This window comes from Pezoporus occidentalis, unplaced genomic scaffold (assembly GCF_034315485.1).
Source record: "Pezoporus occidentalis ecotype Australia unplaced genomic scaffold, CSIRO_AGI_Poc_V1 ctg46, whole genome shotgun sequence".
NCBI classification, from domain to species: domain Eukaryota; kingdom Metazoa; phylum Chordata; class Aves; order Psittaciformes; family Psittacidae; genus Pezoporus; species Pezoporus occidentalis.
The window spans coordinates 4,749,867-4,777,839 of record NW_026915791.1 but is presented as its reverse complement, the minus strand read 5'-3'; the positions used below and the strand labels follow the sequence as shown (position 1 = coordinate 4,777,839).

General features: G+C 41.6%; 1 protein-coding gene across 3 annotated transcripts in view; it reads left to right on the top strand.

The window, feature by feature from the left end:
• LOC134172550 (cytosolic phospholipase A2 beta-like) overlaps positions 1-27,750 on the top strand; it is a 51,258-nt gene extending 23,508 nt beyond the window's left edge. For 2 of the 3 annotated variants that reach the window (XM_062635734.1, XM_062635735.1), the window contains exons 3-21: positions 1,929-2,001; positions 3,814-3,950; positions 4,965-5,096; positions 6,636-6,694; positions 8,338-8,380; positions 9,613-9,676; positions 10,091-10,218; positions 10,340-10,450; positions 11,066-11,103; positions 13,547-13,682; positions 14,643-14,779; positions 15,043-15,265; positions 15,843-15,960; positions 17,004-17,141; positions 18,274-18,378; positions 18,964-19,149; positions 22,141-22,307; positions 22,967-23,153; positions 25,682-27,750. In XM_062635734.1, the coding sequence (XP_062491718.1) occupies positions 1,929-2,001; positions 3,814-3,950; positions 4,965-5,096; positions 6,636-6,694; positions 8,338-8,380; positions 9,613-9,676; positions 10,091-10,218; positions 10,340-10,450; positions 11,066-11,103; positions 13,547-13,682; positions 14,643-14,779; positions 15,043-15,265; positions 15,843-15,960; positions 17,004-17,141; positions 18,274-18,378; positions 18,964-19,149; positions 22,141-22,307; positions 22,967-23,153; positions 25,682-25,926 (2,427 nt within the window). In that variant the 3' untranslated portion in view covers positions 25,927-27,750. Of the gene's footprint in view, positions 1-1,928; positions 2,002-3,813; positions 3,951-4,964; positions 5,097-6,635; positions 6,695-8,337; positions 8,381-9,612; positions 9,677-10,090; positions 10,219-10,339; positions 10,451-11,065; positions 11,104-13,546; positions 13,683-14,642; positions 14,780-15,042; positions 15,266-15,842; positions 15,961-17,003; positions 17,142-18,273; positions 18,379-18,963; positions 19,150-22,140; positions 22,308-22,966; positions 23,154-25,681 lie in introns of those variants that run through there. The other variant, XM_062635736.1, reaches the window with a different exon arrangement.
• Positions 27,751-27,973: the final 223 nt, after the last annotated feature.

Below are 27,973 nucleotides of genomic sequence, written 5' to 3'. Positions count from 1 at the left end.
CTTTGATGTAGGCAGATGTTGACATGTTTAAGGGAAGTGATTGCTGTTGAAAGGGGAAAAGAGGAGGAGTGAGGTTCTCTGGTTCTAGTGGGAGAGGATGAAAACACGACACCAATGATAACTGTGAGTACTCTGATGATGAACTGCAGATGAACCATTTTTATAAACAATTACATTTTCATCACAAAAGGTTCAAAGCAACTTTGTACAACATCCTTTTCTCCTTTAAAGGCAGACTCTGAGCATGCTTTGGCTTCTGTTGAGCAAGGGGGAAGTGATTACAAAATAACACAGAATTAACATATTAATTAAAAACAGTCAGCTCTGTAATTGTCTACATAATCCAATACTTCATGTTAATGAGACCCACTAGGAATGCTGACTGAGTGTTCCGGTTGGGAGTATTTGCCCAGGAAAATTAAAGTCAAATTCTTTCAGTGGCCAATGGAATAATATGGAGGTGTCCCAGCTGGAACTTGTAATGTCTGTAATGCATTAAATGCAGAATGTTTTAAATTTATCAGTTTCAAATTGGGGGAAAATGTAACAGAAATAGTTCTTGTCATGCAGGAACAAATATGTCTTACATTTTTATACAGGAATTGTTTCAATCAACCATTAAAAGACCAAGAAACAGAGTAATCTGTGATTTGGTAGGTTTAAGAACTCTGCTCAAGGTGACTCTTGAATATTAATCTGAATTTAAAAAGGATGTCACTTTAAATGTGACATCATACAATTTAATATTAAGCCTATTTGAACGTGCCAAATCACAGTTGGAATGGCTTCCATTTGATGTAATGTAATTTACCTCTAAACAACACTGAATTAAACTGAATTAAGGCTATTCTCATCTCTAATAAACTTGCCCAGTTGTCTCCACCCCATTTTAAAAGAATTTCATATTAAGTGTAGTGTGTGACTCCTTCTATAGAGAAGTTCAGTTTCCCCAGCAGTTTGTATCTCCAAAGTTAATAATTTCAATGTCAGGAACATTAATCATGGTGCTAACTTTCAAAATGAAGTTGTTGAATTATTTTGTTGCAATGTAATGAAATAGATAGTCTCATTTAGGCAGATATGATGTTTCAATTGGTATGTAGTTTAAGCTGCCATTCAAACTGATGCAACACTACCAACATGGTGAGGCCCTGTTTTTATTTATTTATTTTATTTACTGTATGCTATTATTGCTGACAAGCTGTGCTTATATGCAAGAAATATGTAAAACAACAGAAATTTAAATGTTCCAATTTGAAAGAAGAAGAAAATATTTTTCTGCTTATAGTATTATCATGTGTTTGTGTATGTGTGTTCATTCAGGCTTATCAGAATGTCTTTTGAAAATGACAAATAATTTCTGACCAGCTTAGGTTGGGAAGCTTAATTCTTTGTTAGGGTTAGGGACATGTAACTTGAAATAAGTGTTACGATGATAGCTTGTGTATGATAGAAATAAATCTCATATATGAAATGGAAGGGGTTCCATTCCTGTTGATATTTACAATATACCTAATGATGTGGGATTCTGTGATATGCCTCCAAAGCAGGGCACTTCTTTCATCATTTGAAAGGTCTCTGGTCCGTTCTATGGTCTGTTCACTCAAAGTCAATTGTGCATTCCTCTAGATGCCTTTTGGTGAGCTTGGCCTACTTACCAGTGTTATACAAACCTAGTTGGGATATAAAGTCAGAAGTTTTTAGAGCATTTTGGTAACTAGCACGTCCTCATCTAGTGTCAGTGCTGTACCTCGTATTGTCTTCCAAAGGCTCAATTTTGACCTTCCTATGGCACAGGACTTACAACAGATTGGCAATACACCCATCACTATGGCTATCCATACTTCAGGTTGTATGAAAATAGGGTGATTACGTATTGTTTTTGTATTCTGAGCTGGTAAATCTAATTGCATTTGTTTTCTCTGCAGATGAAGGTCTGCCCCATCCACATGCTTTCTGTAAGAATCATTCAAGCTAAGAACATCAAATCAAGAGACCTGTGTGAGTTGTGCTTTGATTGTACTTTTAGTCACCTCCAGAGTTTATGCAGTGAGAAATGTTCCTGAGCTTGAAGGTATAAAAGCAACTTACATAAAGCACAACAACAGAAGTACTACTGCCAGGGCTATAATTAGATTAAATGCCTGAGGTGTCATTAGGCTGGAGGACATATCTAGTGGCACCTTGGGGAACTGGTAAAAATGAAGCCTCCCAGATGAATTTCTGGGACAACAAGAGAAGGTAGGCCTTATGAGGATACTGCAATTAGTAAATCTGCTTGAAGTTGTTTGGTTTTGATGTTCATGATTGATATAAATCCTATAATGGACTGGAATTTTGCCACATAAGGCATGTATTTAGGGACCTTTTATAGCAATATATCAATTACACACGATAATCGAAGGTAAACTAGAGAATTTCAAGCTTTCTGAAGTACAGTATCATTCGGGGTATTTGCTGATCTCAGATAACCAGCCATGTTAAATTATATTGATAGTTTCTGAATCTTCAGATCCAGCCCTAAGCACGTTCTTGAGCATGCAGGCAAGCCAGCCTTTTTTGTGTACCTTTGTGTTCAACTTTCTTTAACTCATTATCCCTCACAGCTTCCTGTGTCTCCTAAGGTGTACTATAGAACAGCCATTCAGCTGCCAGTTTTGCTCAGGTCTCCTATGGGTTCCTCAGCCAGGACAAAGACCTTGAATTGCTCCTTCTTGCACTCTTAAAACCTCTGGTGTGTGTATTCCTCTAGTGAAAAATGACATGTTCAACAAAAAAAGTGTTACTTTACAGCTGAGACCCTTCGCATCTCACTGTGCAGGGCCAAGCACAACCTTGGCCAAGCCTGAATGCAAGGGAGACCACAGGGAGTTGAGTAACTGCCTGATGAAGTGCTTCCTGTACTCCTGTGGCAAATGCCATGTAGCAACATCCAGAGGTGGACACTAGAAAGGTGGTAGTATGACAAGGCCTGTATTTCTGAGTTTCAATGATCTCTTCTATCTACTCTATTGAAGGGACAGTTCCATTTTCCTGCCAAAACCTTGCGGGGCAATGTTATTCACTGCTTGATACCAGTCTGAAGTATTTAGGCATCTTGGGATGCAGTACACATCATCAGTCGAGTCCAGACTCCAGCTCTGAAAGACAACACCTTGGAGATTTCCTTTCACACCGTTGTCAAGCTTCACAAAGTAAATGTGCTTTCCCAACCTGGCTTTTCCCAAAGGATGGCTGCTCGAGGGACTGACTGCACTAACCATAAGGAGTAGATGTAGGCTGGAAGTGAGATGAAGATTTCCAAGTTGCTTATGCCCTCATGTTCTTGGGTCCACACCAGCCTTCAGCTGCAACAGATCTTCCCTAGTACCTAACCCTTCTAGACAGCCATTGTGTCCTTTTTGCATGGCTGGATTGAGCAACAGTCTTCCTGATCTTCTCCATAATACGCATTCTTTTCCTGTAATTATCCTAACAGCCCTTTTTGGTGCTAGCTCTAGTTTTAGTTAAACGTTTTTAACATCATTGACTGGAATCACAAGGAATGTTGCCCGATGAATGGTCAGTGGGGTCTTTCTTACCTCTTTCTCTTGACATGGGAAACATGGCTCTTAGTGTACTTTGGGTGCATGTGTACATTTGCAACTTGTAGTTATTTACCCAGGAATTAGAGGGTTTTCCTTGGTTGCTTCCAACTGATGGTCTATTTATGAAAAAAAAAGTAGTAATATTTGTTAGCCTCCAGAATCATGGCCTTGCCCTGCTTTTTATCTATAACATTGGCATCAGGTTTTTAATGTTTCTCTGCTGCAGTGACTGCATCAGACTGCTATGTGCGCTTGTGGCTGCCGTCTGCTTCAAATCGAAAGCTTCAGACCAAAACCATCAAGAATTCTGACAACCCTATCTGGAATGAGACTTTCTACTTTAGGATCCAGAGGGAAGTTGAGGTAGTAAATAAATATGTCGCTATTTTGAATAGGTGAGAATTCTTGGTTGACACTATGTCAATCAACTGTGCTAATTAAGAAAATGCTTGTGTAATAGAATTTGCAGCTGATTGGTTAGGACACAGAACTGTTGGAACAAGTCCAGAGGAGGCCATGAGGATGATCAGGGGACTGGGGCACCTCCCGTATGAAGATAGGCTGAGAAAGTTGGGGCTGTTCAGCCTGGAGAAGAGAAGGCTGCATGGAGACCTCATAGCAGCCTTCCAGTATCTGAAGGGGGCCTATAGGGATGCTGGGGAGGGACTCTTCATTAGGGACTGTAGTGATAGGACAAGGGGTAATGGGTTAAAACTGAAACAGGGGAAATTTAGATTGAATATAAGGAGGAAATTCTTTCCTGTGAGGGTGGTGAGGCACTGGAATGGGTTGTCCGGGGAGGTTGTGAATGCTCCATCCCTGGCAGTGCTCAAGACCAGGTTGGACGAGGCCTTGGGTGAGATGGTTTAATGTGAGGTGTCCCTGCCCATGCAGGGGGATTGGAACTAGATTATCTTAAGGTCTTTACCAACCCTAACTATTCTATGATTCTGTGATTCTATGATCTGGGCTATTTTGGGCTAATTTAGAAAGAGCTTTCCCTTCACTGGTTGTAAGGAAAGAGTAGAGGAGTATCTGTGAATTAGCAAATTTAATCCTACCCTAACCTGTGTAGTTAAAAGAACTTTGGGAGTGTGTTCTTTGGGCAGGTTATCAGTATGGTGCAGAGCACTGATATCTTTTCTGTCTCAGAACAGTGGGACCTCTCTGTTACAAGTAGTTGTTTTTGATTTCATATGTTTCCCAAGACTGGGTTTAGTGATGGTGTTTCCCATTAGCAAACTCCTGAATGAAAACATGTTTCTTTATTCTTACTATTGTGCTAGCCAAGCAGCTGCAAAAGTCTATAACCCCTTTTTATTTCTGTGTGATAACAGCTCAATAAGAGTTCTTATTTGTTTTTTTTTCTACTCCCAGAACATCTTAGAACTGGCAGTGTGTGATGAAGATCCACTCACCAAAGATGACATGCAGTTCACAGTTCTTTTTAATGTTGCTAGAATCAGACCAGGGGAGACAATCCGTGAAACATTTGCTTTGAAACCAGAGGTAAGGATTCAGGAGACTTTACAGCAGCCTTCCAGTACCTTAAAGGGGCCTGTAGAAACACTGGAGAGGGACTTTTTATAAGAGCAAGTGGTGATAGAAAAAGGGGGAAAGGCTTTAAACTGAAAGAAGGAAGAGTTAGATTAGGCATTAGGAAGAAATTCTTCACTGTGAGGGTGGTGAGGCACTTACACACTACACTTGCCCAGAGAAGCTGCCCCATCCCTGGCAGTGTTCAGGTCCAGGTTGGACAGGGCTTGGAGAAACTTGCTCTAGTGGAAGGTGTCCCTGCCCATGGCAGGGTGTTGGAACTGGATGAGCTTTAAGGTCCCTTCCAACCCAAACCATCCTATGATTCTATGGATCTATGAAAACACAGAGAGAGATGGCAAGACCTCATTGTCCACATTAGCTTCTATGTTAAGTGGTATTTGGGTCTGCATAAACAGATATCCTTATATACCATTATCGGTATTTCATCAAAACAGATATAATTGTGCTGAATTTTTGTGACTTCATAAATCTCTTTTCACAGATTCAAAAAATGAAGCAGCTTCTCTTTCATGCCCAGCATCTCTGTGAGGCCAAAAACTGTTAACAGAGAGCATTTGTAAAAAGTCATTTTTATATTTTATAGTCCAAGTAAATAACTTCCTTACCTTTTGTCTTTAACTTTTGCCATGCTTAGAAGACACTTCCTCTTTAATGGCAAATCTAAGACAACCTTAAGACATGAAGACAATCCACTCAGTGCCTGAATTAAATGGTTCTTTCAGGCTTCTCCTATTGGTGGTCTTGCTGGGTTTCCTTCTAGGTGATTCAGATTTCTGTACCCATAGTAAAGGCTCATCTGTTCTGCTAACATCTTTGGTATTCTATTAAAGAGTCCATGAAAAAGAATTGTCCAGAGAACAAAGCTGGGGTCGGTCTGTGACAGCTCCAGGTCTTGTCTGAGCTGTGGCTGAGGTATTGCTACATGCTCATTGCAGGTAGGAAAGAGTCCATATCCAAAAGAACAGCTACTTCAAATGCTGAAAGCTGTTAACATGGATATTCCTTCTACCCTGCAGACTGGTGCCATGCACTTCTCAGCCAGTGGGTGAGTCACTGGGAAATATAATGATTCAGTAACCACCTCAGTACAGACTACTCTTGCCAACTTCATCTCTGCTGGATTCCATGCTCTGTACATGGAAATGACACTGGCCTTAGTCACTTTTGTTGCTGGGATTCAATGCCTTTCTCCTATGCACATCATGTTTACAGTAAGCCACTATATTTCTGCGTCAGTCAAGCTTTCCCTTGTGATTTTATCTTTGGAAATATGTATAGTTCTACAAGTCCCACAGTGGGAGAATATTGATCTTATGTGCTTTTGCATGTGGTTTCCATTGCAGTCTTGGCTTTGGAAAGAGGTAACACACAGCTTTTCTTGGTAACATTAGCAGCAGAGATGTCAGCCATGGAAGTGGTTTTTCTGTGTGTGTCTATACTGCCAAATTCTTTTAGCCTCCAATAATCCATATTTATTTTGCCTTTTAGAGGGAGACATGTACTAAGAAATGGGAAAGCTTAGAAGTGGAATTCTGGATGGAAAGAATGTGAGTAAAATTTCAGAGCTGAAAAGGTATAGATCTGCCAGGGAGTAATGATATCTCAGAGAAAGAGGAACTTCTTCCAGCTCTTCCTCCCAGCAGCAAGCTTAAGTTAGTGTCAAACTTTTTTACCTTAAGTTCCCCAGCTAGTTCTGTCATTCAGTGTATTTCATACAAAATTTACCTTCTGTTCGACACGTGTATCCTGATGGTGGAAATGTAGTAACATTGGCACAATGTGATAGCTTGGACACAAGGTACATGTAAAACTTAACAGAGGTGCTCTTCAACTTAATATTAATTGAACAATGCCTAGAAGACTATGGTGAAATTGAACACAGGACATTTGGTTAAACTTGAATAACAACAGTAATAAAATTAAGACCATCCCCCTTGAGGTGGTAATCAACGTTGTCTGGAGGAGTACAAACCCATTAACTTCATCTCTCTTCTAAACGCCATTACTAGTTTGGTTGGAAAAACAACCCTAAACTATACATTCTGGCGTACCTGAGCTTAGCATTACCCCAAAAAAGTAACATAGTCCAGTCAAAACTGAGTAATTGCATGGTAAATATGGCTTCTTATTCTTAGACATGGAAAAGCTGCAGAAGAAAATCACTGGTGTTCTTGGTTAATATCTTCCACAGTCAAACTCAGGGATATCGATTTAATTTGTCTATGAGAGGTACTACACCAAGAGATGGTGTAAGCGCCTCCTGCAAATGTGGATGCAGTCACAGGCAGATATATAAAAAGGACAGAATAAGATGCAGTGCTTGGAAACTGGACTGAGCAGATTGGGAGTAGATAAGAGGAACATCCTTCACCGTTCAAGTTATAAGGCATGTGGGGGGGTTCTCCACCCTTGGAAGTCAAACCTCCTTATTTATATTTAAATACATTTTATAGCTGAAATAAAAGTTTTAAGGCTGGAAGTGATGTTTGGTAAAATACCCCAGACTTTGCAGAAAGTCAAAGGTTACATACTACATAACTTTATTGGTCCTTTAAGATATATGAAAGCTCTTACGAATGTGTGTAGCAGTTGGGGTATTGACCTCAATGAGAGATGCTGTTAGTAGACTCTATAGATTCTCATAGTATTAAACAACTACACCCATTCAGTGACTGACCTAGGTCTTACAAGGTAAAATGTCTGGGACAAGACCTTCTATTACTTACCTTTGTGTTTTCTAGTCATACATATAGCTCAGTGGGAGCTAATTCTTATTTGCTGTTCATTTGTAATCAGTTGTAAATTATAATCTGGAACAGCCACAACTGTCTTTCCTAATAAGTATTTACAGAGTGCATTAATAGTAGTCTTTGCTTTCCTCGAGTCATATACTCATTTGTTAATAGTAGGACATGGCTCCACATAGACCTTTGTTCTGCTGTATCTTAACATATAGTTTTAAGCATTGGTATTTTTATGGGCTCTCCTGCCTTTCTTCTTGTTAGGCTACTATATTTTGGTTCACATGCTTAGCAGGTGATCATGTATTATGCCTTTTAGAAAGCAAATAGTGATACTAATGTAACTGTATTACATTGTAAGCAGGAAAGATCATAAAACTACTATTAAAAAAAAACCCAAACCAGATACTCACACAGCTTCTGTTTGTTTTCTGATTCTGTCTTTTCAGTCCTGGCCCTCCAGAGCACATAATTACCAATGATGTCCTAGTGGTAAGTTTCATACATGAATTTAGCTTGGAGTGACTTCTCCTTTGGTTTGAGTCTCTCCTCCTTCTCCCATCCATCTGACATTTCAGAAGCTACAATAATAGATAAAAGGATGGTATGCATTATAAAGCAAAAAATGTGGGACAATTCCAATTCATTTTGGCTTAACTGTTGCACTCCTAATTCAAGAATAGAAGCAGTGTTTCTTGAAGTCCTCAGGTTTTACAAATGTCAATATTTTGCCCATCTCTGGTTTGTTCATGTTGCAGAACACCACATTTGTTGATATTCAAAGTGAAAACTGCTTGTGTTTTGCATAATACAGTATGGCACTTAGCAGGAAAAACAGAGGTTATAAAAGGGATGAGTCTGTAGATTGTTCAGTATACTCATGTCTGAAAAGTTATCTCATATAACAGCTTTTTGGGAAATGAGTTTTTTAATAAAGAATTGAATTTTAATAAAGAATTTAATAGTCATTGAAACATAGAGTCCTCCTTTAGTGTTAGTCAGCATGGGGTACATTACCTATGTCCTTGGGCTGGCCCAGCAGCTAAGCAGTACAAAGTACTGTGTGTCAACCATTCCAAGACTGCACGTGACTTCCAGATGCTAGTCTTCAATACCCCTGAGACAAAGTGACACATATTCTTTTCTCTCCCCCCCCCCCCCCCCCCCATTTTCTGTGTGAGGCATAAGGGCTGTAATGATTGGCATGAGTTGTTCCTGAAATGCCTTGGAAAACTGTCCTGGCATGAGTTATTAAAGTTGAACTGGAATGACTCAGGTAGAGGGTAGGGTGGAATATAATCACAATTTCCCTGCATCAGGACCAGCAAGAAGATGCCTTGTAAACTAATCACTGCCACACTACACAGAAACTCATCATCAGGTGTTTTCCCTCAGCTTTCCTAAATAATTATCAGATATATGTGTAGCTGTTTGGGCAGCACTGTGTTGTACAGTATCCTGATTTTGGGATAACTTGAATGGGTATAACAACATCTGGCAATATACCACTGTATGGACAAACTAGTTCTGAAGGAGTGTAGCTGGGCTACTGTCCTAGGTTAATAAGCTCCAAATTTACTCTTGTGCAGCTGGATTGCTTCCAGCATTGAGAGCAGTTTAGTTGGCTCTACATTATAGGTAGTGTTTATTTGCATGATGTTTCATTATTTGCAGCAGATGTGGCATTTCCTATCTTTACAATTTTCCACTCCTGTTTTTTATAGTCCCGTGATGTCTGCTGCTTGGAAGTGCAAGTGGACATTAATGAAAGCAGGAAATATTTGAAAGGTACGCTGATTTCTCTGTCAACTGAGGCCATGACCGTATCAACCCTATTGTAGTCATTCAGATCCAGGTGGAGGCACTTTAGGATACAGAGATGACTAAGGATGTTCTAAAGACAGTAAAATGTAATGGAGTGAAAGTCCCTGAACTGCCTCTATTTGTAACGCTGATCTCTGCATCTTTTCCTAGTCTGGACACAGTAAACTTTGCTGGTGGAAGTATGATGGAGTGCTGACTCTGGGAGCACCCCAGGCTTTGTGATAAAGGCAGGAGCACCAGTTTCTGTGCTGTAGGAGACTTGCCAGTGTGGCATCTTACACAGTTACCACAGAGAATGACTCCAGAGTAGTTTGCTGACTATGTTCCTATTTTGCCTGAACAGTGGTATTATTATCTGAAAAAACCTCTTTTCCCTAGAGGGTAAAAATCTCGTGCTTACGGTGCCTGAATCTCATGAGAGAATACAGAAAACTACAGAGGACACAGACACTTTCTACTTCCATTGTGTGAAGGCTTGGGAGCCAGTTCTGAAAATCAGGCTGCAGGTAATGGAGGCTGCACAGTACCACTGTTCATACTGCTTGCTCTTTTCATTGTCACCAAAACAGTAAAGAACTGAATTGTTTCTATTCTGTGAATAAACCCCATGTTTTCTGTTCTCTGTAGAAAGTTTCTGATAAGGAAGATGAGGATAGCAATTTAAGTGACACCTTAACAGTTCCACTGAAATTTCTCCCTGTTGGATATAAAGTGAAAATAACCCTTCCTGTAAGAAATGTAAGTGCTTCGCCATTTATATTTTTTTGAGAGAAGAGTACCCCTCAGTATTTAACACCAAAATGTTTAAAGAAAAGAATAAATTCCTAAGCCTGAATGACAATTTTGTGTAAATACAAGTTTTCTCTGGAAAAAAAAAGGTTAGTTTTCTAGTGAAATACCAATTTTCTTTCGATAAAATCTATAATTCGAAATTCATCCTGGTCAGTTTGAGATGCTGTCCTTACACAGTTAAAGATGAATATTCAGTACTCCTAGCAAGGCTTTGGGAAGCCCCAGTGCTCTTTATCAAGCCTGGATGGTTAGCTCAGTCCATATACCTACATTTAATGTGGCTAAAGTTAGGTGAGTGGAATCTTACCATTGGAGAACAATTCAGATCACAGAATGGTTTGGATAGGACCTTAAAGATCACCTAATCCAACCCTCTGCTGTTATGTTCTTGTGGGTACAGTCATAATCATAACTGGTGTTTAGTTGCTCTCCTTCTCTTTCCCAGTATAGTCTATGCAGGGTGGTAGTGGTGGGGTATTCCAGGTAGCACTGAAAGTCTGGATTTCAAACTTCTCTTTTTCCCAGTGATTCACATTCCTGCTTTCAATGTTTTCTTTACAGAATGTGCCACTGTATTTGTACCTCCAACTAAATGATTGGTAAGAGGACTGGGTTCTTCTTCTCCAAAAGTTTTATTGCTCTTTGAACTATGACTTCTAGAACAGTGTCCTTTACTTGGATACAAAGAATGCACATGACTGGGGCAAACCATTATGATAATTAAGTCATCATTAAAGAGTCACCACAACAGATCAAAGTTAAATGTCCTTGGGGCAGAAGAGTCACACCAAGATGCAGAAAACCCCCACCAACCTATGAGAGTTTCAAACAGTGAGGAACTTAGTCACTGAGTGTCCTTTACATCAAAGAACCGAAGACTGAGATTGAAGGCTTCTTCAAAAGGGACACAGAAGCAGGAAGGCAAAGGGAAAAAGGAATTTGAAATAAGCAAAACATTCAGAGCCCATGCATTACTCAAACCACACAGGTGCTCTTAAGCAAACAGATTTGCAGCTCTGGTGATATCAGTAGAAAGAAGGACAAGCTAGGGAAGATGAAAAGTTGCACTGTAAAATAATGAGACAGACAACACATAAACCGAAATTATTTGAATATATTTTTCATTGTACTTTTTCTGTATAAATCTGTGGTACAAATCCCCAGGAAAGACCTTGTTAGGTTCAAGTCACCCTTTGCTTAGAAATTATGTGAAGCAGAAATAGAAAGGATTCAGCATACAAAGACACAAAGAAGCCTTTCTTTTTTCATATTTGCTGCCCTTAGCTGGCAGTAAAACTTGCACTGAAACATTAGAAAATAGAGACCATGTAGAAGCAAAGACCATCTTAAAAATCTGAATGTGCGCAAGTCCGTGGGTCCTGATGAAATCCATCCGTGGGTCCTGAAGGAGCTGGCAAATGAAGTTGCGAAGACGCTGGCCATCATATTTGAAAAACCATGGCAGTCAGGTGAAGTTCCCGACGACTGGAAAAAGGGAAATATAACCCCCATTTTCAAGAAGGTGAAAATGGATGACCTGGAGAATTACAGACCAGTCAGTCTCACCTCTGTGCCTGGCAAAATCTTGGAGCAGATTCTCCTGGAAGGCATCCTAAGGCACATGAAAAACAACAAGGTGCTTGGTGACAGCCAGCATGGCTTCACTGAGGGGAAATCCTGCCTGACCAATTTGGTGGCCTTCTATGATGGGGCTACGGAACTGATGGACAGGGGTAAATCAGTTGATGTCATCTACCTGGACTTGTGTAAAGCGTTCGACAGTGTCCCACACGACATCCTTGTCTCTAAATTGGAGAGACATCAATTTGATGGATGGACCACTCGGTGGATAAAGAACTGGCTGGATGGCCACACACAAAGAGTTGTGGTCAGTGGTTCAATGACCGGCTGGAGACCAGTAACAAGTGGTGTCCCTCAGGGGTGGGTGTTGGAACCAGTCTTGTTTAACATCTTTGTCGCTGACATGGACAGTGGGATTGAGTGCTCCTTCAGCAAGTTTGCCGATGACACCAAGCTGTGTGGTTCAGTTGATACCCTGGAGGGAAGGAATGCCATCCAGAGGGACCACGACACGCTTGTGAGGTGGGCTGATGCCAACCTCATGAAGTTTAACCATGACAAGTGCAAGGTCCTACACCTGGGTCAGAGCAATCCCAGGCACAGCTACAGGTTGGGCAGAGAAGAGATTCAGAGCAGCCATGCAGAGAAGGACTTGGGGGTGTTGGTCGATGAGAAAATGAACATGAGCCAGCAGTGTGTGCTTGCAGCCCAGAAAGCCAACCGTATGCTGGGCTGCACCAAAAGGAGCGTGACCAGCAGGTCGAAGGAGGTGATCCTGCCCCTCTACTCTGCTCTTGTGAGACCTCACCTGGAGTATTGTGTGCAGTTCTGGTGTCAACATGAAAAGGACATGCAACTGTTGGAACAAGTCCAGAGGAGGCCACGAGGATGATCAGGGGTCTGGAGCAACTCCTGTATGAAGAGAGGCTGAGAAAGTTGGGGCTGTTCAGCCTGGAGAAGAGAAGGCTGCATGGAGACCTCATAGCAGCCTTCCAGTATCTGAAGGGGGCTATAGGGATGCTGGGGAGGGACTCTTCATTAGGGACTGCAGTGACAGGACAAGGGGTAACGGGTTAAAACTGAAACAGGGGAAGTTTATATTAGATATAAGGAAGAAGTTCTTTCCTGTGAGGGTGGTGAGGCACTGGAATGGGTTGCCTGGGGAAGTTGTGAATGCTCCATCCCTGGCGGTGTTCAAGACCAGGTTGGACGAGGCCTTGGGTGATATGGTTTAGTGTGAGGTGTCCTTGCCCATGCAGGGGGATTGGAACTAGATTATCTTAAGGTCCTTACCAACCCTACCTATTCTATGATTCTATGATTTCTTTGAAACTGGAAGGTGGATTTCTGTCTCTAAATCTGAACAGTGAATCATGCTTTTTTTCTGATAGTTAGCTGACTGCAGTTGTTGAAAATAGATCCATATGCATTCTAAACACCATTCCTATGCCTCTGTTTCAGCACAGAAAAACTAGATGTGCGCTTAGGCTATGATTTATGCCGAGAAGAACAAGAATTCCTGCTAAAAAGGAAGAGAGTGGTTGCCAGTGCCCTGAAAAGGGTGCTTCATCTGGAAAGAGATCTGCATGGACATGAGGTCTGTGAGTTGAAATCCAAGCTTGGGGTGTGGGTGTGTTCAATTAGGGTTGGCACATCTCCCCACAAAATTCGTAGTAGTTTTTTGCATGTTGATGACAACCCCATTGATGTGAATGACAGCAGAACAGAAGTTCTCATTGTGGCATACCCATATTCATCTAAAATTTCAGCTCAGCTATTCATGCCTCCATTCTTCTCAATAGGCCAAATTCTGAAGGACATAATGTACTACTTTTCAAAGCCAGAGCTTCAACAGTGTGATGCAGTGGGTCAGCAAGATATGAGGTGTTGGTACATTGTGTTAGACACAGCCTGGTCAGACAGCACAAACCAAGCAGGAAAACAAGAGTATTTGAAATTCACCTCACATAGACATTTATGAAATCATTGAAATGTCCCTTCTTTTGACTTACTTTCACAAAAAGTCAAAATTCTTTAGGGTGGAGAAAGAGCATTTTATAACAAACTCCAGCTGAAATGTTTTGTTGCCAAGATCCGGGGCAAATTTTTAAGTGAACATGATTTTCTTGCTGGAATAATATTTGTTAAATAGGTGCTGTCCAAAGAATAATTTTGTCTACTTAATATATTTTTTTTTCTGAACTTAAATCCATTCTTAATTACACTTATTGCAGTTTTTGTTATTTATAATAAAATTGTATCATTATCTGTTATTAATCATTGCAATTCCAGTTTTAAAGAAGAAGGTGGGGAAGGAAAGGTAAAATTCATTGCAGTTTCAAAATCATGCAAACTCATCCAAGCTTTGGGGTTAAGGGAACCCACTGAGTATCTGGAGGTTAATTTAAAGAAGGTACTGGTAAAGGGTGGCAGGATGTTGCTTTAATTTCATTGTCCTCCAAAGAAGTCTCCTCAGGAAATTAAAAGAGCTGTAATTAGACTTGTCCATATAGGCAAATAAGTAACTTTTTGAAGATAATACTTATGTTTTGAACAGGTCCCAGTAATAGCTGTTATGGCAACAGGCGGAGGCCTCAGAGCAATGTCAGCTATGTTTGGCCACCTCATAGCTCTCCAGAAGCTCAATCTGTTGGATTGTGTTACCTACGTCACTGGGGCTTCTGGCTCGACATGGTGTGTATAGCAAATGAGATTTGTATTTGGAATGACTCTTAGACTACATTTCTACACAGCAAGAGAGACGCACATCTTTCAAAGTCTTACATTGTTAATAAGTGAATGTAATTCCCTGGTAAAGCTATTACTGTTGACTGTCAATCATAACTTCAGTTTACGCTTGTCAGTTCTCTCTTTTGATGAAAGTGGTTGGGTCAATATAGTAATTTTCCAGAACTATCCATATAAATGGATTATTTTCCCATATTTCTGTTCTTTAGGACCCTAGCAGACCTGTATGAGCATGCTGACTGGTCACAAAAGTCTCTGGAGGGGCCACTTAAGGCAGTAAAAGAACAAGTGACAAAATGCAAGCTCAACCTTATGTCTATAGAACATCTGAAGTATTATCACAAGGAACTTGCTGAAAGAGCAAAAGCAGGACATGTGTCATCTTTTACAACTCTGTGGTCCCTTGTTCAGGAAATGTTTTTACATGAACGGGTATGTGCATGGTCCTGCCACACGTTTGGGAAATATCCAGTAATGTTCTATAGAGCTTTACATTTTGAGGGCATGACATAATGTATGGAACAAATCCAAAGTGAATCCCAGTGTGATCTATAAACTTGTAGCCAGGATTTTCCATAGTAGCTAATGGTTTGAAGATGCCTCTGTGCTAAAGGTACCCAACAGCTAGCAACTAGTAGGAAAACTTGCAGAAAGAACTGAGCAATCCCCCTGTGAAAAATCAGGTCTTTTGAAGTCTGTTTTAGTTGGACACTTAAGAGCTAGAGTAATCTGTCCTCATGTGAATATTAGTCTCAGTCTCAAGAAAGATCTGTGGGATGCAGGCAATCAAGGCACTTTGATATTAATGAAAAAGTTACTAGGAATCAAAAAAGCAACCAGGAAGGGAAGTGCAGGAACATGAAGGAAGTCTCTTATAAAAATGTGACTCAAAGATTCCTCTGGGTTGTAAAACATTTACAATCTATCTGTGTCCAGATAGATTGTATTGGTGTTTTTTGCCTTATGCTCTTCCAGAGGTTTACTGTGTTTTTTTTATCTCTTTGATTAGCCAAGAAAGTACAAACTCACAGACCAGCGCAAAGCATTGGAGCATGGACAAAACCCATTGCCTTTCTATTCAGTCCTCAATGTGAAAGAGGAAAAGTTCAGTACATTCAGATTTAGAGGTAAATATTCCTACAGTTTTTTCTGACTGTAAGTAGGGACAAAAGGGAATTTGGAGGAAGGGGTTGTGCGTGTGTGTGTAGAAGAAAAGGGGAATACATCTGTTACTTGCCCTGACTTGGTAATCACCTTTTAATAAAATGTCTTTTTTGCAAACTGCTGGATGTTGATTACAAAGAGCACATCTGCTGAATGACATCCTCAGGCACAAATAGGGCATTTCTGAAGAGCTGGGCTGAAGTTCTAGTTTTGCCACAGACATTGTGAGTGAGTGTGAGCAAATCGTTTGATCTTTTTCTGCCTCAGATCCACACCTATAAAATGGTTTTGGTGGTTCCTTAGTTTATAGAGGTGCTGTGAAACATAATTTTCACTGCCCTAAATATTACACTGATGGAAGTACGAAAATGGAGTATGATTGCTGTAACAGGTGTGATATGACACCCATTAAATGGACACAGACAACATTCAACAAAAGGTATTAAAATGAGCAGATAATGGAAAGAAAAAGAACAGTTAGTGCTTACATTGGGTTTGGTTTATAGCTACTGTTCTACTGCAATACATGAACAAGACAGCATGAGCCAGGAAAGAGCACGGCCATGCCCACACTGTGATACTTTCTAGTTCGGCTCTGATGTGTCCTCAGGCTGCTCTATTACATCATGTAGGCTGACAGGTTTGGGTTAGTAGAGGTTTAATGCCAGTCATTCCTTGCAGGCTAGATCACACTTGCATGTTGTACATTTGATGCTCTTTGTTTAGAGAGCAAGTGGGATCCCAGAATCTTTATATAGGAATCTATATACAAGCTTTTGAAGCTAATGTTAGATTCATTCTGAGGTGAAAAAGTTAGTCCTATTTGTATGCAAATTATCCCTCAGTTTTGCGTGAAACTAGACAGTGTAGTTTGCAATACAAAATTACTGACAGTTCAGAGCTGCTGAGACAAGTAAAGTCTAATGAGCCCATGGATAGCTTCATCCACAGGGGAAGGTTTTGTTTTCTATTACATTAAACATGCTATGTATCAATTCTTTTGTAGAGTGGGCAGAGTTCTCTCCTTACGAGGTGGCCATACCAAAATATGGAGCCTCGATTCCTTCAGAGTACTTTGACAGTGAGTTCTTCATGGGAAGGCGAGTGAAGAAGCTGCCAGAATCTCGGATCTGCTATCTGGAAGGTGACCTAGTAGTGCAGTATATTTAATCAGAACATGGTAGAAAGTACAGTGCTAGCTAGCCACTGGTCTGTATACAACACTCCTTGACAGCAAGTCTCCACTAGGTCTTGATTCAAGGGTCTTTTTATCCCTTTTGTACACTGCTGCTTGTTGTAAAGCTTCTTTCCTTCTGTCCTCCCTTTTAACCTGGGCAGATCTGAGCAAGTTGCAGCATGGTCCCCCTTCCCATTATCTGAACCAAACAAGAAGGTGGAGAAGGCAAGTTGTGGAAATAATAAGCCTTTCTTCCCTGATCAGTCACCAACTGTTAAACAACTTCATTTCTAGACAATGCATTGCTGAGGTAGAATTGGAAGGAACTGAAAATAAAACATAACTCATGTAGAACATGAACATGTAGAACAACCCACAAAGGTGACAACAATGAGAGCTTTGTGGGTTGAAAATGGTGTCGCTAATCTTCCCTGCCCATAAGGATGAAGGAAGTCCTTTTAACCTCCCACAACTGCTTTGACTAGCTGTTCTGCCTGTAAAAGTGAAGGAAAGGAGAAAAGTCAGAGGAATCCATCTGCCCAGGCAGATTTTAAATCCTTGCCAGAATTTTAGCTTTTGATACCAGAAACAAGGATTCAGTGGAGACAGAAACTATTTCTTACACTGTGAAGGCTGCTGGAGATTGTGTTTGTACCTCATGTGAGTATCTGGCACAGGGCTTAATGACAAAGGACAGCGCTTTCTTTTCCAAAAGCAGACTTACATGTGGAGCCAATTCTATTTTGATCCTGAACCAGATGAACTCTACAGAAACAAAACATGCCTGAAAGGAAAAAATGGGTCTTAGATCAATTTAAAGAATAAATATGTTTAAGGAGGGCTTTACACTTACACGTCTTTTCTACACTTTTAATGACTGCTTTCTTCCACAAATGCACAGTTGAAACTCTAAAACATCATTTGGGTGGCTGGTACCTCTTATTTTGTTACTCTGTACTATACAGTGGATTGTCTGTGTTGTAACAGGGTCACTTCACATAAGCCAATAATATGCAGCCTGTATCCAATAATACGGATACTTGTAATAGTATTTAACATGTGGTGGTGCAGTATTTTTCCCATGTGGTTTGACTTGCAGGTCTTTGGACAAACATCTTTACTAGGAATTTGCTGGATGGCTTGTACTGGTCCTCAAATTCAAATGAATTCTGGGAACGATGGGCCAAAGATATGGTAGATATAGGTAAGACAGAGTTTTGAAATCAGTATTTTGACCAGATAGTGCTTCCTGTTCAGGGGAGGATTAAGAAAAATACACTATTGCTGTTTGTGAGTAACATCTCACATGTTCTCCCTAAACTGCTGCATGATGTGCTGCCTCACTGTGGATCTTTCACCTGTATCAGTATGATCACTATGGGATGTTTTTATTTTATTTATTTTATTTAATTTTTTATTATAGTTTTTTTTTTTTATACTCAGATGCACACTTCATGCTATTTACAAATGTCTTTCATTTAGAATTTGCTCATGATCTACTAAATGAGAAATGCAAATGAGAAGGGTGGCTTTTACTTGTAGGCAAAAGTACAAAGCCACTGTGTCATATGAAAGGGCAAAAGACAAAACCTGTGCTTGCTTTAAACCAGACCAGATAGCTCTTTGTTTAAAGGGGTTGGTCATGTGCATATGTTTTCAAGCAAACTGCAGGGAAGGCTGGGGACTGAAGGACGGACCCACAGGAAGACAACAGGGGCAGTAGCCAGTGAAGGTGCCTGGCAGAACCCATTGCCGATGTTTTCTTCTCACAGTCCCTTCTCTATTTCAGAAAAGCATTCCCCTGAGGAAGACATCACTGTCATCAAGCCTCCTTCCTGCTTGTCAGGGAAGCTGTATGAGATGTTTCAGGACATTATGACCAAGCGTCCACTTCTGGGAAAGTCTCATAACTTCCTGAGAGGCTTAGAATTTCATAAGGATTATATCCGTCAGAGAAAGTTTATTGAATGGAAAGGTAACTGCAACAAAGAGTTAGCTGCAGTGTGCAGGTAACATCTCAGATATTTCTTTTATTATACTTTGTGAATCTCACATTTAGAGATATTTTCTCAGGGTCTGGAAATCTGCTGAGGTGGAACTATGTTCATGGTGTCTGTTTCTTAAGGGTAACAGGTTAAAATGAACTGTTCCGTGGGTCACTCTTTCACCTCCTGAAGATATCTGTAATTTATGTCAAAGCATGCTCTTCTACAGGAAGTTTGTGACTGCTTAGGTACAGTAGTCAAACGACTCAGAAACGGTAGAGTCCTTTGAGGTCAAGAAACAAAGGTAACACCTAGCAGGTTATTATGTGGATCAGATGAAGGAAAGGACAGGTTGCAAATGTGGCTGCCCATATGTGTGCTATTACTGCTGGATGATTTATCCATCCAGACACCTCTCAAACTCTTCAGAAACAGAAATACGAGGATCCAACAACAGCGAGTTAAAGCCACGTAGGTTTAAATGGCAGGTAGAATGTGTAGATTTCATGTATAAATCCAACAGCAATTTCCTATGGCCTGTGCAATGCAGGCAGGCAAAGTAAACAGCCATGACAATTTTACCTCAAAATCTATGGAGCAATCTGTGAAATGATAGCAAGGTGACAGAGCTGAGGCTTTGTGCATTAGAAACCTTCCTGCAATCCCAGCATTCCCATTTATCCCATGGGCAGGCAGCAGTGTGGGAGGACCCTCCTAGATTAACATTATCAAGGTGTGTTCTCTGCCTCCTCTGAGTCCTTCTCTTTGGTAACTTGTGTTTTCTCTCCCCCGTTTCATGCAAGTTACAACAGTTTTTGTCCCTGGCTGCCACTGCTACATGGTTTGCTGACAACGGCAAGAGATGGTGGAGCTTTTTTGTAGGTGAAGGCAGAGCCTGCAGTGTGCTAAGTGCTTTCAAAATGTTCAGTAAGCAAAAAGTCCATATTCTAAAGAGTCTGCTCTAAGAAAACAAGTGGGAGGAGAAAGCAAGTAGCATAAGAAGGGTGGGTGAGAGAAGGAGCAAGTGAGTATCTTAAGAAGGTGGATGGGGGACAAAATTGACAGTCAGTAAATGCATTAAAAAAATCACTTTCCTTACATTTTTTTTGACAAGCAATTTTGTAAAGGCAAATGGGTAGGAACATATTTCAAGCGGGATTTGGAGGAAGAGAACATAGAGAAACTGAAGCCTACTTCAGGTTAGATATTCTACAAAATAAAGTAAAAGAGGTGAAAAGCATGAAGTCTGCAGTAGGAAAAGGGAAACTGAATGTCTGGAGTAGGAAAACGTAGCAGATTTTGTATCATCTTTTGGCTATCTGCATCACGCCAATCTAAAGCCAAGTATGGATCTCTAGGAGCAGGAGGAGATGGCAGCTCAGTGAACAGAAATTACAGTCTAATGTTAGGTGAAGTCTCCAGAATATAGCTGTGCTTTAAAGCTTCCCTGCAGCTCAGGTTATCTGACGCATTAAAACAAGACTTTAAATGCCATGTGAAAAGCCTATTTTTCATGGTGAGAAATTTGAGAACTTGCAGCCTGGAATTAGTGTAATGCATTTACAGGAGGGTTCATGCTTTCAAGGGAGTTCCTGAGGCAGGACTTACTTAAAGGCCCTTTTTGGGTGTGCGATGGAAGAAGCAGCTTTCCCAATGAAACGTCTACTTCTAATTCATATATCCAGCCATGAGAAAATGCTGCACGGTTCCAGCTCTGTGATAAGAAAATGGGGGTAATGGAATTTCAACTAAAACTGTTCACCAAGCCAAATAAAAGGGCAAAGTATGCTCTGTTTCTGTGAGGGACTGCAAGCAAATGTCTCTCATCACAGCAGAATCTGTGAATTCCCAGCAGCCATGAATGCTAAAATAAGCAAATAATTTTGTGAAGACCTGACAGGGAGGGAATGGAAAAAAGATGAGTTATTACTTCAAGCTGCTGTCAAACATTCCAGGCCCTGGAACAAGCTACAGCTATTCTGCATGGTTTAAATCAACATGAAAGAGACCAAGGAGGCAGAGAGATCAGAAGGAGTGAAATGCTGGAACTTACCTGCAGTATTTTTGTGATCAACAGTTTCTTAAAATACCTAAGCACACAAGATTTAAGGCTCAAGGGCTCTGCTCTGGGCCTTGCTCCCTCGTTCCATGAACTTGAGGAATACTCTTAAACCACTATATTCGTATTTAAAACCATGGCAAAATGTTTCATATTCCATGGGATTAGAAATGGCACAGGGGAACGATAATGGACTTGCTGTCTACAGGGCAGGCTGGTGGGGTTGTGAGCAGAGGGACAGAAGTTCAGCTATGAGCAATTTATGAGTATAGGTATAAAATTACCAGTTGGTATAATCCCTTTTGTCTCCTTTTGGTGTTAACATGAGGTTTAATTAACTCAAGCAATACTTTAAACTGTTGGTAGGGGATGCTGTGATCATGATGTGGTATGTTTTTGCAGCATGGCTCAGATCATTTATGTGAAAGCAGGTTGAAGTCAGATTTCTTACCCTGTGATAGGAGTCTAATCCAGAGAACTCAAAAGCAAAAGCAGAGCAATGCAGACTGTAGTGATGTACTGTGCTTGTTAGACCTGTTGCTGCCCTCTGAAACTGTTTGTGCTGTTTTCATTGTTTTTCCCAGTTCTCAGGGGAAAAAAATAAAATCGGCCAGATTCTGTATTCTGTGAGAACTCGCTCCCCAGAGCAGCGGTGAGGCCAGCGGAGCCTGTGTCTCACCTGCGTGCCTGGCTGCCTCACAGCCTGCCTCTCACAGTGTGCTGGGGGAGTGTGGTAACAGGCCAGATGTGCTCAGACGTGCAGTTTGGAGGGAGTGCTCCTGAGGCCACGTTTGTGGGCTCGCCTTATGGGAGGTGAGCCTGGTCTTGAGGGCAACCAAGGGGCTGCCCTTAGCACAGACAGATTTACTGAATCCTCCTTTCCTACCAATGCGCCACTAACTGTATTAAAAATGTTTTTCAGACTCTGTGCTGGACGCTTTCCCTAACAACCTGACACCGCTGCAGAAATATCTTTGCCTGATAGATGTTGGCTATTTCATCAACACCAGTGGTGCAGGGCTTTTCAAGCCAGAGAGGAATGTAGATGTCATTATCTCACTTGATTATGGATTGGGGAATGTGTTCAAGGTGAGAAGAGGAGCATACTTGGTGCCTGGGGTGACATGGTTTAGTGCGATGTGTCCCTGCCCATGGCAGGGGGATTAGAACTAGACGATCTTAAGGTCCTTTCCAACCCTGACTATTCTATGATTCTGTTCTATGATTCCTTGCCGTCCTGGTAAAACTGTTTATGTATTATTAACACTTTTAAGAAAGTGGCTCTCTAAATCTTGATCATATAGTCAAGAGCAAAACAGTCACCAGATCTTGGAGGAGGAAAGAAACTTCCCCTGAGACTAGAACTATAGAAACTGTTAGGCTTTTTCCTCTATAGTGGATTGCAGCATATACTTTCTAGGATCCTCAGAGAATGCAGGAACTATTGGTTGCTGGAGATATGACCTTGATCTCTGTTGATCTGTCCTCAAGACAAGTTCTAAGCATGGCTTTTGGTCATTCCCTCTAGCTGTAAAAAACTTTAATGGGTGATAAGAAGCATCTTCCAACTTGTGATGAGTGATGACAGGATGCAGGGTTATACTATGGCTGCTTTGTACTACACATTCATTAGAGAGCGGTTTTAGGGACTGAGTTAAGTTGCCAGCCATAGTATTTCTATGATACCTCAGTAAACCCGATTCTTGTCTTAGTGTTATCTTTAAGGCAAGGACATTCTGTTTCCACAGCAATTAGAGATGACTTACAAATACTGCAAGATACAAAAAATCCCATTCCCGAAAGTGGACATAAGTAAAGAAGAAGAGATGAACCCAAAGGAATGTTACGTGTTTTCGGATGCAGAGGACCCCAGAGCACCCATAGTAATCCATTTCCCCCTGGTGAATGATACCTTTAAGGAATTCAAGGAGCCTGGTAAGTTCGGTCAGCAAAACTATCTAGTTGAGTTCAGGCCATTTGTCTTTCCAGAGCATGGATCCCAGTTGTCCTTTCTAGCAGTAATTCTAAGTGAGGGCACTGCCTTCATGTGAGTGAGACCATTCTGCCTCCTACCCATCATGGCCATACACATCTATTTGCCTGTTCCATTGGGCCCTGAAGGAGCATGCCCACTCATCTGTCAAGACAGGCTTAGGTTACTACGTTCAGCTCAAAGTATGTAAGTTTCCACCATGGCAGAGGAGGAGGTGTCAACTCTTCCTGTTAATCTAGTCATGTTAATCTTCCCACCACAACCAGGATTATGTTCCCCATTCACAGAGTGAAACTATGATGCAACAAAGATAGCTGAGCCAGGTCCCCGTCTCCACTGATAAGACTCCACGTACTGCTCAAGAAGCAGGTTAGCAAACCACAGCAGGCTCAGTGATGTTGAGTAAGACGCAGGACAGAACAAGGCTTTAAGCCACAACTCACGCGACAAGGCATATTGGAGAAGGCAGTACTTGCAATGGTAAAATGTTGGGGAAAAAGGCGAGAATTCTTCCTCAGCCCAGAAGACACTGGGAACGTCTGACAGCTGCTTCTTCCCTCACTCTCCCCCTATTATGTTAAGACCTATCAGTAGGCAAGCAGGCTGGGCACTAGTTGCTTCTCCCATGCAGTTGGGTTGGTTCTGTGTGGAGGTCCAGCAGGCCCTGGGCAGGAGGGTTTGCCTTCTGATGTTGTCTTTGCATGCAGGCATGAAGCAGCAAAGGCCATATTAGTACAAGAGAAGGGTCAGCATAGACTAGGTTTTCCAACAGCTTATGGGATACTCTGCAGAAATCAGGCAGTATCTTCTTACTGCTTTTGCTGTCTGACTTCCTTAACCTGAGACCTTCCTCCATGCTGGAGCTTTTACAGCAATGAACCTTGAAGTATCTCACACACTGCTTTTTGAGCTTCTACTTCCCCTCACTCAGCACACCAGACAGAGCATTAGCTCTCCTTCCAGATTTGCCCCAAATTATACTGTGGTACTGGGTGGGACCGCAGCAAAATGGATATTTCTGAGGGAAAATCTGGAGAAGGTTATAAACAACAGGAAAGGAGGTCAAGTAAAGCTCATTTTCTTTTATGAAGTTCACCAGTGTTTAGAGAGTATGTGCAGTAGGAGATACACCAATAAAATCACATTTAGAAACTGGATGAACAGAGGAGGTACCCAGTAAAAGGAGCTAGGCTTGTTCAGTAGAGGCTGGAGATGGTCCAAATGGCAATACACAGTGAGACACATCCACTGAGCAGTGACTACCAGGTAAAAAGGGTGTTTTACATTGTCTCTGAATGAAAGATGGATGAGATTATGCAGAGCAAAGCAGCTGCTGCAGCTTCTCAGCGCTTCAGGACCAAATTGATGAGCTGCGATGCTCACCTGCATGTGTCTGAGCAGCCGCTGATTCCTCAGTCAAGCTGACAGCCTGCAACTGATGTGGGTGGCTGGGGAGGGAGGTCCTTGGCAAGCTGCTTGTGTGGATTTCAAGTTTAACAGTGAAGCTTTTCATTTCTAGATGGCTGAGAGACACCTTGTGGAATGTGGGTACTTATTTATCTTGCTTTTAACTGTTTAAACTCTAGAAAACCGAATCAGCTTGTGAAGTGCCCATTCACATTGCAATTACACTGTGATTTTGTGTGCTTGAGGCAGATGCAGCTGTATCTGGGTGTGGATAGCACAGACAATATGTCTCTGAGTATTGGGAGGCTCGGTGAAGAAAACTTTGGACATTTCTAATCCAGCAACCTCTAGCAACAGCCTGTGCCCAGCACCCTCAGATCACACTGTCTAGAAACTGCTAGGTTAGACTAAAACCTGCTACGTCTCAAGCAAAATTCATGTGTCATTTTCATGCGGTTCTGGTAGACATTATAAGGAATGGCTCAGCAGTCTGTTTGCAGCCCTGCTGACAGTTAATCACAATACATTTGTGATTTGGGTGTATTTGTTTCAGACTGCAAAGAGACAAAGAAAAAACGTAACTCTAAACATTTTATAGAGGCATAAATCAGAGTCTGAAGTCCCTGGTGGAGGTAATTAGGGTGTCTGTAAGTGAAAAATTGACCTAACAGAAGGGGTGGATATTGGCAGTATCCAAGATATATGCCAGGTGTGTGGATTGTCTGAGAGTCATGGGGTTTGGGAAAAGATCTGGACCCAGGGGCACGCTGCCCAGGAATGACTGTCTGGGAATGACTGTCTGCAGGGGCAGGACAAGGGGGAAGGTAATGATTCCTGCCAGCCCTGCTGAGGGATTTCCAGGTCTGAGCTTTAGCAGGAGGGGCAAGGAAGAGCAGCTGGAAAAGCTGAGCAGGACTGGCTCTTCCAGGCTGTGGAGGGGTGCGGTCTTTCCTGGAGGCTGTTTTTAATGTCAGGTTCTGCCAAGTAGATCAATCTCCTCCAATACCATGTGTTTTGTGCTCCAGACTGATCTCACTGTGGTGGCTTTTGTCTTTCCCTGCAGGGGTAAAGCGCTCTCTCTCAGAGATGGAGGAAGGCAAAGTGAATCTGAATAACAGCTGCTCACCCTATTACCTCATTAGGCTAATCTACTCCTCTGAAAACTTTGACAAGCTTGTGAACCTGAGCACCTACAACATCCTCAATAACAAAGACCTGCTCCTCCAGACAATCCGGAGTGCTGTAGAACGGAGGAGAAGCAGCAGGACTTGGAATCTCCCCAGCTACTCTAGAGCTGGATACCGCTAGGCTGGGTTTTTGCACTGTTCCCCACTGAAGGCTACAACAGTCACACTACAACACATCACAGTCACATTACAACATGTCATAGTCACATTACAACACATCACAGTGTTCATTATTTGCAAGAAACTGAGGAAACCTGTACATTTCTCATCTTGCCTTGTTCAAGTTCCTGGCTTTCAAAGGGGTTTATTTAGGCTCCTTCCCCCAAGCTTTCAGACCACAGGAGCTTCACACTGTGGTCTTACTTGTTAAGAGATGAGGGTCCTGGTTAGCAGAGATCTTCCAGGATCTCCCTGATGTTATAGATATGGTGGTGGTGATAGTGATAGTTCTTAAGAGCCTGTCACCTCAATCCTGAGCCTATTGTCGGTGTCTTTTCAATGCTTGGTTACAAAGCAAGTCCTGGCCATTTGCATTCAGTGATGTCCAGATTTTCAGACGGGCTGAGCAACTAGAATTTGCACTGAATTGGTGGGCTCAGCTTTGAAGTCAGGCCAAAGAGTCATATTTATCTGTGAACAACGGCCAAACTGCAACGTGAGCAATTGCATCCTGTCTGGCCGATTACCTTTGCTGATTTAGAAATTATTCCTTTTTTCCATTCCTCTGCAAGAGCTTGGCACAGAAACACTGCTCCAGACTGCCATGAGGGGGGCAGTTACATTTCAAGGAGAGAGGACATTACCTACAGAGAGTGAGTACGGTGCTTTTGAGCATTGGCTGGAGGAAAAATTCCGCACAAGGCACAAGTGATTATATTAATTTATATGGGTAGTGCCTTTATGCATCAGAATGTCAAAAGCCTGAAACAAGCTTTTGATACCAGAAATTCAAGGGGAGTTATTATCATAGACTCAAGTACAGTTAATTTAATAAAACATAAGCTAGTGCTTCTTATGTATGTCAACTGAATGTAGGATAACATAACTCACAGAGTGCACAGCCATTGTATTTTCACACCCAGAAGATTTTTTCCTGTTACAGTCTTCTACCCCTAACATCATAGGCAAGGTATTTTTAATAGGTGCTACACTAAAATAGAGCACAAATAAGGAAAAGGAAATTCTTTATCACACCTTTTTGCTGGAGGAAAATGTTTGGAAAAATGACACCTGGTTTTCATTTGCTTTGGAGCGCAATGAGAGATTTTGCATTGAACTAGGAGCCTGGAACATCTTAATAGCCCTCCAGAATCTGAAAGGAAAGGATGCTGAGCAGCATAAAACAGCTCCACAGAAGTCAAGGAAGTTTCCAGACTTCCTAGCACTGAAGGATTTAGACCTGTTTCTGGCTTATTTAATCCAAACACAGCATATTCATTGGGATCTCCAAGGAAAATCTTATACATTTCTTCTCTGTTGGAAATTTACTTCATATCTAGAATTGGTTTTGTTGAAATCCAAAATTAGACCAAGAAAGAGAAATGGAGCCCTGCCTTTTTGGTATATGTAGGCAGTATTCAAGCTCTGAGGGAGAGCATTTATGAAAGGCTTCATTGACTGAACCCTGCATCTACTAAACGCTGCTTCTGCTGCAAGCAATGTCAATGAATATGTCCCAGCAAGATTCTTTGTGCAATGCTTATTTACTAAGGAATACTATGTGGAACCTGAGGAGTCTTAACAGCTGGAATGCAACTGGACAACTGAATTCAGGCCATAAGAACTAATTGGATACTGTCTGCAAGAGAATAGTAGCCATTTTGAGTTGAAAGATGAGATGGCAGCAGGCAGCTATCTCAGGAGAGACAATCCTACGGGCAGGATCTGTTACCTTCCTGTAGGAGAGCAGTACATTCTGACACAGTATGCTGTGATGCAGATAGATGCACATGTGGCTGTGTGCACTGTTTCCATGCTCCCCTGGCTGGTCCTACAAAGAAACCTCTTCCTACAATCTACTTGCACAGAACAAAACCTGATTCCAGCTTGACTGTGGAGAGGCTGCGCGCTCCCATGTCCTGTGACCTGGTATACCTTGATTCACCCAGGCTTCAGCACTTGGCCTCACAGCCAGTTGATGCTTGACCACTGCTCACTTTGGCCAGGAG